At 31.1% G+C, this 10,789-nt stretch overlaps 1 protein-coding gene across 1 annotated transcript; it reads left to right on the top strand.

Annotated features, from left to right (window-relative positions):
* Positions 1-3,999: 3,999 nt before the first annotated feature.
* On the top strand, positions 4,000-8,147 carry LOC111385178 (CCR4-NOT transcription complex subunit 11-like). Its single transcript, XM_023009551.1, has 7 exons — positions 4,000-4,258; positions 5,320-5,427; positions 6,454-6,540; positions 7,184-7,237; positions 7,452-7,597; positions 7,696-7,846; positions 7,947-8,147. The coding sequence occupies exons 1-7, from the start codon at positions 4,103-4,105 to the stop codon at positions 8,130-8,132; spliced, it is 888 nt and encodes a 295-aa protein (XP_022865319.1). The 5' UTR covers positions 4,000-4,102; the 3' UTR covers positions 8,133-8,147.
* The last annotated feature ends 2,642 nt before the right edge of the window (positions 8,148-10,789 follow it).

Below are 10,789 nucleotides of genomic sequence, written 5' to 3'. Positions count from 1 at the left end.
ATATTTACTAGACTCAAACTTTTATATAAAGTTAAAACTCGATAAGAATATTGATTAGTATAAAATTTTGATTTATTCAAAAATATCAAAATAATATTCTTCTTGAGTATTTATGCAGTTAGGTTGTCTTTCTTTTGGAACAATAATATACTTTTCTTTGTGTTCAGTTGTAATCTTAGGAACAACGAAATATACTCTTTGAAAGTAATAAATTTTAGTTTATTTATAAATAATACAATATTTTTCTAAAAATATTGTATTTACAATTGGTTTTACTTTTCGAGCTAAACAATACAATATTCTTTTGGAATATTGATATTACAAATTCGTTCTTCTTTTAGAGAAATATAATATTTTAAAAATCAAAATTTGTCAGCTTCATGTAAAATAATACAATATTCTTATGAAATATTGAATGAACATAAGGTCGTTCTTATTTAAGAGTAACGCCACTATATTTAAGAATTGAAATAGGTTTAAATAATTTTGAGTGTTATCAAATTCTTTAAAAAAACAAATCTAAAAAAATTTGTTGTAAAAAACATTCACGATCTTCCAATCAATTCAATATTCATTGTTGTTGGCATAGCAGTTTCTCACGAATAAAGTTTTAGATCTTGATATTAATCGTCTGTTCACAATTCATGACGATTTTACCATGGGTTACTGTCTACAACTTTTAATTACAACTACTCCAAGCTATCCAAATTCTACAAATTTTTTGTACTATTGATTTTGAATTTTCTCTCTATTTTGGGTGAGCTTCTTCTACGAATTTTCTGTACTATTGATTTTGAATTTTCTCTCTATTTTGGGTGAACTTCTTCATGTTGATAACATGCTATAAAAGTAAAAGGAGCATGAGATAAATATAAGAGAAAAAAATAGAGAAAATCAAAATTCAAATATAAATTTTGTTGAGAACCAAGTTTTCTATATTTATAGTGTACAAAATGAGAGATACAATCAGAATATATATGACTTATGTGCCCTCATTTGATTCTCATTCTTTGGTCATAAAAATGAAAAATATGACCGTTATCTATTAAATCAAGTCACCATATTTGACTTTCTATCTCTTGTGTGGATTTCGTAACGACTATATTTTTCATTCTCATTCTTGAAAAAATAGGAATCAAATGAGGCCATAAGTATTCTCATTAGATTAAATATTTGTCAATAATTATCTCATAATTTTACAATACACTTAAAAATTTATTGGAATACAATTTCAACTCCATCAAACCTAAAAACTGATGATGATTCTTTCTATTATATTTAATTTTTTATTTTTATATTTGAAATTTATGAAAAATATAAAATAAAAGCTCATAAGTGGCTCGAGCTCAACTTGGCTAGGCCCATGTTTAATAGGTCTAAGCCAAACTAACTTAATCTATGAGTTGGTGAGAATGATATCCATGGATTATGTGAGACCATTGGTAATGCATGTTACACTACTAAAAAACAGAATTTCAGGCACGGATTTTCCGTTCCTAAAGTTTCAATATCCGTTGCTAATAATCTACACCAACGAAATATTTGCAACCACAAATCCGTTAATAATTTGAGGGTCGCTGATAGTTACCAACGGATCATGCCGTAGATAAAAAATAAACATTTTACCAACGAATTTTTCGTTGGTAAAGTGTGAATCTTTTACCAACGAAATTTTCGTTGGTAAAAGTCTTAACCAATACCAACCGACTTTTCGTTGGTAAATGTCTACCATTACAATTGGTAAAAATCAATGTTGTAAATAACCGTATAATAAAAATGTTATTTATTATTATTATTATTATTAATTTATTTATTTAATAATTATAATATTTTTTTATTTTTAGCCAACTAAATTGAAAGGCCAAAATATTGTGTAACTCTTTATTAGATCACAAATTTATAGAGAGCAACTACAAAGATATTGTTGTAAACTTCCGATGTGGGATAAGTGAATTATTTTTACCAACGGAATATCCGTTGCTGAAAGATCAAAATGTTAAATGGTTATATTAGGCACGGAATATCCGTTGGTAAAGAGATATCATTTTTACTAACGGATAATTCGTTTCTAATTACCAATGGAATATCCGTAGGTAAAAGATCAAAATATTAAACAGTTATATTAGGCACGGAATATTCGTTGGTAAAGAGATATGCTCTTTACCAACGAAAAAATCGTTACTGATTATTGTAGCTAAAAGTGAATTACTTTTACCAACGGATAATTTGTTTCTAATTACCGACGGATCCGTTGGTAATATTCGGTACATCACCTATGGAATATCCGTTGGAGGAAGATCCAAATGTTAAACGATTATATTAGGCACAGAATGTCGGTTGATAAAGAGATATCATCTTTATCAACGAAAAATCCGTTGCTAATTATTGTAGCTAAAAGTGAATTACTTTTACCAACGGATAATCCGTTTCTAATCACCAACGGATGCGATCCGTTAAAAATTTTCCGTAGGTGAAAAAACTATTTTTTAGTAGTGTTATAAAAATGGAATGGTTACCCAAAACCTGTTGAATTATGTTAATGAAATTGATATTGTAATGGAATTGCCTACCGATGATGAAGAGATTATTTGAAGATACCAAATATGCGTATTTGATAATGATCATTATCCAACAATAGCTATGTTATAAAAATTGTTTCTCTTGTAAAGTTAACTTTCAATAATTATTTTGTATAAAATGATAGAAAAAATGAAATGTGATGTTTGTGTTGCAAAAATTAGGAATGCTATTGAGTTTGATTTATTAAAAAATAAATAAAAAATAAAAAAGAGCTTAGATGCATTTTGGGAAAGAGCTAAATTGAAAAACTAAGAAATTGTCAAATTACAAGTTCCATATATTATTAATTTTTACATATTTAGTCCATTATTATTTTATATTTCTATTGAACTTTAAAGAATTTTAAATAAAATTATATTTCATGCATTTCACGAGATTTTTACCTTTTAAGAATATCCATTTTTAAAAAGTATATTTTATCATTTGGAGAGTATTTATAAATTTATAGAGTTAAAATTTTAAAGTACTTCAACAAATTCTTTATATTTAATATTTAATTTTATCACTCTAAAAAAAATAGTTATTATTTTTCTCTATATTTTATTTTAACTAACTTTTTTGTAAATTATTTCATTATTTTCCTACATTAAAAATTAAAACATTTTTAATGCATTTAATTATAAAGAGTGGATTTGGCTCACAAAATTTGAAAAGTCAAACTTACTCTCTAAATTAAAATATTAATTTAAAGAATATCTTGAAACATAATTTTAAGAGTTGACTTTTTAAAATAATGAACATCTTAGCTTTGACAACATCAACGTAGGTTGGGGCTAGGAATGGCAAAATACCCAAAAATGATGCGAGATGAAAAACATGATCTTCGCCTTGATTCTTATTAATTTTAGCTCCTCGTTAAATTACGTTCATTTTTCTCTCTCCTAATTTCAAACACACAATCTTCCATAAAAAATATTACATGTAAATCGAAAAAAATTTCCTTTTTTTTTCAACCACTCATTTTTCAAAAAAATACTATTTCACCTATTTTTATTTCAAAAAATTGGGAGCCAAACGGGGGCTTAAACTGTATATAAAATAAAACATCAGTATTAAAATTTATATAAATAGGACAAAAAATTTAAGATATTTTAATTTGACCCCTTGCCATTTTGATCTATGATTGGAAAAAAAAATACTATAGATGACATGAAGTTGCACCGTACACCTGTAACGCAGAAGTCATTTTGATATACTTATTTGATAAATAATCATGATCTTTAATTTAAGTCAATACAATAATCTTTATCTTATGAATCTCAAGTTGTTATTACAAATCTCTCACTATCTTAACGAAATACATAGTGAGTGTTGAATTGACTTAAATTAAATATCACAACTATTTTTCAAATAAGTAATTCAAATTTATGAGTAGGACTATTTGGTTAAAAACTTGATTGGCCGTTTATTCAATTCCTCTTCCCATTTTCGTTCATTTTGTAAATACCTTTGTTTTTCTTCTCATTCATCCTACAGAAAAGAAAAGAAAATAAAAACAAAACAGAGTAAGAGAGACGAGGCGATGCTTGGGTTCGAGAACTCTGGGAAGCTTTTGAAGCTGCTCCATGGCGGAGAAGAAAGGACTATTGAAGAGATCGTGTCTGATTTCAACACTATATTCTCTCCTTCTCTCCGCTTCTATGCTTGCTCCGCTCTCGAGTTACTCTTAGACCCTAAGGCACTTCTCCCTCTTTACATTAGGGCTTTTTTCTTATTATTACTACTTTTCGTTTCGCGTCAATTCTGTCGTTTTTATATGATTGGCTAAGAATTTCTATTGAAGTAATGGTATAACTATTCGATATTTTTTATTTTTATTTTATGTTTTTTTTTTGTACTTGATCACTTTGTACTGAATGCTGTTCTGTTTTTTCGGAAAAACCAATTAGACTCGAGGGTTTTGATTTTGTGAACCTTAAGGTGTATTTCATTGTGTTTCATCAGTTTGCTTAAACTTTATTATCTCAAATTGAAACAAACTCATTGCAAGTGAGCTTGTGAATATATGGGTGAATGTAGCTTTGTGGTTTGCAAACTTTGGACGTGTCCATATTTAAGACGCATCACCTTAGATACAATTTTGATACAACTTATTAGTAGCTTTTAAGAAGGATCAATCTACAGAGAGAAAAGGAAAAATGGCCAAAGTGTTTAGAACTCTTCTGAATGATTCCTTATATTCTAAAACATTTTCTTCAACTCTGGTAAACTTTTTGAGTCTGAAATTCTTAATCGTTGCAATATGTCAACCAATTCTTGACCCTGATTACGATTTTTATAGAGGGTCAACAGGAAGATTGTATCAGAAGAGCTTAAAAGGGTTTTGTAAATGACTGTAATTTTCTTGTCTTGTAATAATGCTACGTTGTATCTGGCTAAAGCTTGGTAACTCAGTAGCCATAACAATATAAAGTAAAATTGTTCTTTTATAAAGAACTATTTTTTACATTGGCCTTTAAAAGTGGACCATTTTAAAAAATCTTCATTTATTATGTTCTGAGAAAAATGAATGAATATTTTCTCAATTGTTTGAATAAAATAGCATTTAAATAGTTCGTTTTTGCCACACAGAATTTGGGCACACACATGTTAGTTCTGCTTCCTACTTTTTTAGTGTCTTTTAAGCTCTTCATTACCAAAAGTTTGTCAATATGTTACTGTTTTCTATTACCAGTGTGAAACAGTATACGTTGCAACGAATTTGTAATTTGCGTAAAGTTCTACATTATTTTATTGCAGGAAAAAATCCTCAAGCCAACTGAGCGGTTGATTGCTTTTTCAATTATTCACCAGGCATATGCGTCCCAACTGCCTTCTTCAAATCCTTTCATTTCAAAGCTTGTGGATGTAAGTGGATTGCATAAATTCATTTACTTCTGGAGGTGCTATATTAGATTATAATTTGCGTTTCTTCATTTTTTTTTATTATAATTTGTCAATGTAAACATGTGGGAACACAATATGGTCTTTTTCGCAAATATATATATATATTTCTAGGACAGTCTGACCCATGAAACAAGGATGAAGAAATTAATTTTATGGATTTTACCACATTGCACTTGGTACAATTGAATGTTGTCTTTGACTTTCCATAACCACTAAGGCGAATGATTTGGACCAAGCTGTATCCTTAGTGGTGGCAGTTGCAGGATTAGAGTGTGATTCCATGGTGACGGCACCATGAGGATTGGTGGAAATTGCCAGATCTGGCAGCTTGTGTAGTGGTTGTGCAACAAAATTAAGATTTTCCCTATGGAAAGACGACTGAAGGTTAGAGAGAGGAGGGAGCATTTGGTGGATAACTAGTAACCAATTTGCTTTTTTCATCAAAAACGAATAATCGTAATGTGAACACTGTACAGAAAGTCAAGCAATCACATATTCATAATACAAGATGTATGACCAATACTTTTATGGGGAAACCTTCTTTGTTCTGCTCAGCCTTATCCTTTTGTCCAACTCAACTAATATCTCATGCTTGTTTCCTAGTTCTGGAATTTTGGTGTTTACAGCTAGACGATACCTTCAGGTAATGACATGGGAAAAGAGAGAATTAGTAACCTTATTTACTCATACCTTTTTGTTCAACATATTATTCAATTTACAACGCATGCACATGTTATTCTAACAATTTGGTAGCAGAATTTACTTTCAGGTTGGGCGCAGTTGAGACTTAATTTTTCTGATCAATTCATTTGCCTCACTTTTTAAAACTTCACAGTTATTTTATTCTTTTTTATATTTTTTAAGAAAAAGCTTATCTACCTACCTGAATTGTTCAAGTACTGTAATTTATATTAATCATCATTCGGTCAGTGAGATCGATTTCTAAGCATCTATGTAGTTTTGCCTTTAAATTTATGTCCATTGCAGGCAGCATCTGATGAGGAAGCTGAAAAATATGAAAGGGCATTTATTCTCCAATTGTTAGGCTTGTCCAGCTCTAAAAGTAGTGGAGAGGTCTGTCTACTGTTTCTTGATTTATATATGTTGGTTCTTATTGGTTTACATCTTTTTAAGATTTTAACCAATAATGTATTTTCACTAGGTGGTGAAAACATCCTGTTTTATTTTTGCTCGTATGTCACTATTCATTAATTCTGGTTCTTATAGGATATGTGTTTTTTAGTTTCTATTGTCTAGCAATTGTTTAAAATATTCATATTGCTATTTTATTTTTACCTCTAATCATAACATATAGATACTCCCTTGGCCTGGGGACATTAATTTGTTTAAAATATTCATATTGGTATTGTATTTTTACCTGTAATCATAACAGATCATAACATAAAGATACTCCCTGTTTACAAATGGTTGCTTCTACTATATTTCCATTATAGGTTGTCCATAAATAATTATTTCTTCCTAAAATAGTTATTTATGTCCACAAAATACGTTTACGTGATGCAATTAACAGGCACTGTTGGCATTGTTTTGAGGGTAAAATTGAAAAGTTACGTGAAACACCCATTTGTTCAACTATCGCCTAAAATGCGGTGCAAAATGGTAGCATTGAATTTCCATGGTGTCCATTTCCTTCTTTTCCTTACCTATTGTTTTTCGGCAGTCATGACTACAACTGATGGGGGCTTGTTTCGTGCAGCTTCTCAAGCAGTCAGCATCAGATTACATGAAAAATTTTGACCTTTCATCACATGTAAGCTATCACATGTTGTATCTTCCATTCTGTGCCAATAGCTTTTGCTTGCAACTTGCTGGTTCACATCAGCAGGACTATGATGCTGGTGACATCCATGATACTAGACTAAACTTGTTTTCATGTTTTCTTCATATCTGTGATCACTGTATGAGTTCTTTTTTACTGCCATATATTCTTCATTTTGATAAATTTTCCTGTTATGAACTTCCAGTCATTTGTGCAACGAGATCAGTTGCAACAGCAATATTGTGGCACAACTCAGCCAGAACCATTCAAGAGTTTGTTCAAGGACAACGGTGTGAAAAATGTGATACCCCACCCTGATGTGCCCCACAGATGTGATAGTGATTCACCTGAGTATGACTACTGCTAGTTATTTTGTGAGGTTTTTCCTATTCCTGCTGTTTCTCCTTTATCTACAATCCGTTATGTTGGTATGGGGGGTTAAATTTCAGGTTTGACATGCATCCTGGGCTTAAACCTAAAATTGGATCTGGGGATAGAGATGAAACTGTAGCTGGATTGCTGTCGTCTCTTTCATTAGAGGGATTAGGTCCTCAATGGATCAGGCCTATCCCACCGAGGCTCCCAATAATGAATGGAGAAGTAAGGACATTCAACTACTCGCGATCATTTGCCAACTGACAATCGCTGTCTAGGTTGCAGAATTTATTTGTTTGAATAAATTTATCCTGCTTTTGCACAGCTATTGTGGCTCAACCCAGATATCAACCATGAGCTTTTATGGGACTATGGAATGTGCCTTGACACTAGCAAAGGAGCTGCAGTTAGAGATCTAATCGCAAAAGCATTAAAGGGATCACTTTCTCCGCCCCAACAAGAGGTATATCTTCTCGTAGGTTTTTGGATATTAACAGCTTATTTGGGATGAATTTTCACCATGGATTTTGCACTAGATTCAATACTCTTACAAAGTTGATAAGCTAAATTTATAAAAATGGAGCAATGTAATGAGATTGCAGGCAGATAACATTTTTAGTAGAGTCACATTTAAGAAATTATGCTGGGGATGATTAAAATTTGGGGGGACAAAAAACAAAAACAAAAGTGAGAAATTTTTTATGTATAATTATATAATTGAAATTTTTTCATTGTAAACTATCTAATTCCCCTTGTAGAAAGTTATTTCTACTGATATTTTGGTACTATGTAGTCCTAAAAATAATCAGGAAGAAGTTGTACATTTTAGCAACACGAATGTATATGGTTTATTCTTATCATTAGTATGAATTATAGTTGCAAATACCCTGTTGGAATTGAGAGGGTCTGTATTATTGTAGAGAAAACCAGAATAAATTTTCGTATATTGATGATGAATAACAGCCCATAAGCAACCTATTTATATTACAAAAGATGGAAAGAAAAAGGAAAACCAATCTTCTAAGTAAGGAAATAAAATTAACCTACTGGTTATTGAAAAATTTCAGTCTTTAACTAAATTACAATTTCCCTCTCATAATATACTTGCCATGCTCGGTTGTTTTCTACACTCCCCCTCAAGTTGAACTGTAGATGTTGACCAAGTCCAACTTGCGGTTGAGGTCGTCAAAGATTTTTCTAGATAATCCTTTGGTGAAAATATTTTCCGTTTGTCTTTTGTTGGAACATGTCGTACAAATCGTCTACCTTCTCCTTGATAAAATGTCTATCCACTTCTACATGCTTGGTTCTATCATGTTGTACTGGATTGAAGGAAATATTGATCGTTGCTTTGTTGTCATAATAAAGTTTGATTGGGATTTTCATTCGACTTTTAGTTCTTCCAGGAGTTTCTTTATCCATAATTTTGGTGTAATTGCTCTAAATTCAGTTTCCGCACTGTTTCTCTCCACTACATTCTTTTTCTTAATTCTCCAAGTTACCAAGTTTCCTCATATAAACTTACAATAGCCTATAGCAGACCTCCTGTCTTCTATTGATTCAGCCTTGTCTATATTAGTGAATATTTTTACTCATTTTCGTTTATTTTTCTCGAAGAATAGTCCTTTGCCAGATGTGCCTTTTAAATATTTGAGGATTTTATATACTGCTTCCAAATGAACTTCTTTGGGGACATGCATATGTTGATTTATCATGTTGACTGCGAAAGCTATATTAGGTCTCGTATGTGAGAGATAGATTAAATTTCCAACTAGTCTTTGATATATATATCTGTTTCCATTGAGTCTCCTGTGTCTTTTGATAATTTACCAGCATCAATCGGTGTGTCGTTTGGTTTGCAACCAGCATTCTAGTTTCGGTCAAAAGATCAAGAATATACTTCCATTAGGACACACTAACACTCTTCTTTGATCTTGCAACCTCCATCCCAAAAGTCTTTTACCTCAAATTCAGTTGTTAAGCAACTCTTTAGTCATTCTATCTTAGTCATGTTGTTCTCCATTAAGATGATATCATCTACATACACAATTAGGATGGTCTTTGCACCATCCTAAGATTATTGAAAGAATATGGTATGACTTGTCTGCCCTTGTTGGTATACTTAACTTTTTAATACTTTTTTAAATATACCAAATCATGCTTTGGATGACTGTTTGAGTCCATACAGATATTTGTTGAGTTTACACACTTGATTCTCGTCATTTTTGTTATTGAAGCCTGGTGGTATTGTTATGAAGATCTCTTCTTCTAGTTCCTCATTAAGAAATACATTTTTAATATGTAGCTGTTGAAGCGGCCAGTATAGATTCACTGCTAATGTTAGGAGAATTTGAACGGTATTAAGTTTTGTTATTGGTGTGAATGTTTATTTGTAGTCGATGACATAGGTTTGTGTGTACCCTTTGGCAAATAAGACGAACTTTATAGCGTTCTATTAACCCATCTGGCTTGTGCTTTACATTAAGCCCTTGTTTGAGTCCCATTATTTGGAAAAATGCATTTTTAAACAGTGTTTTGACATCATTTTAACTACACATTCTTCAATAAAATAATATTACACTCAAATTCCAAAATTTTCCTTATTTTTTAACCACATATTTTTCATCAATACACTATTTAAAAAATGTATTTATTCTCCAAAATGGGGCTCAAACAATGGCTTACGAAACCCTGTAGATAGTGCATTATAAGATATGAATTTTGAAATAGGGTAAAGAGTACATGATCGATTTTTTTCCAAATAGCAATAGGTAGATCATGATTTGGAGATTCATCGGAGGGATTCTCATAAACTCCTATCATCGGTTCTAATTCTCTTGGTGCCTCAGATGTGAAAGTTTCCTTATACTTTGATTTGGGTTTTCTTGAGTAAACAAATAGTATCTTCTTATCATATTGTTTTCCATCAGCTCCCACTTGAGTTCAAATTTTCTTTTGTATATGGCACATCAGAATGTAGGGTGATAGGTTTTGTATGAGTTAGGTCAAACAGGAAAAGATCAAAGTCTAAGAATTTTGAATTTGGAGACCGATCTTTATTGAAATTCTCCCCCTAAAGAGAAGGCCTTTGAAAGTAAGGCGTAGTTTCGAAGAAGGTGATATTGAGGCTAACAAATACCATTTTATTGGATATGTTATAGCATTTGT

Source organism: Olea europaea, unplaced genomic scaffold (genome assembly GCF_002742605.1).
Source record: "Olea europaea var. sylvestris unplaced genomic scaffold, O_europaea_v1 scaffold3101, whole genome shotgun sequence".
Lineage (NCBI taxonomy): Eukaryota > Viridiplantae > Streptophyta > Magnoliopsida > Lamiales > Oleaceae > Olea > Olea europaea.
This window is presented reverse-complemented; position numbering and strand designations above follow the sequence as displayed.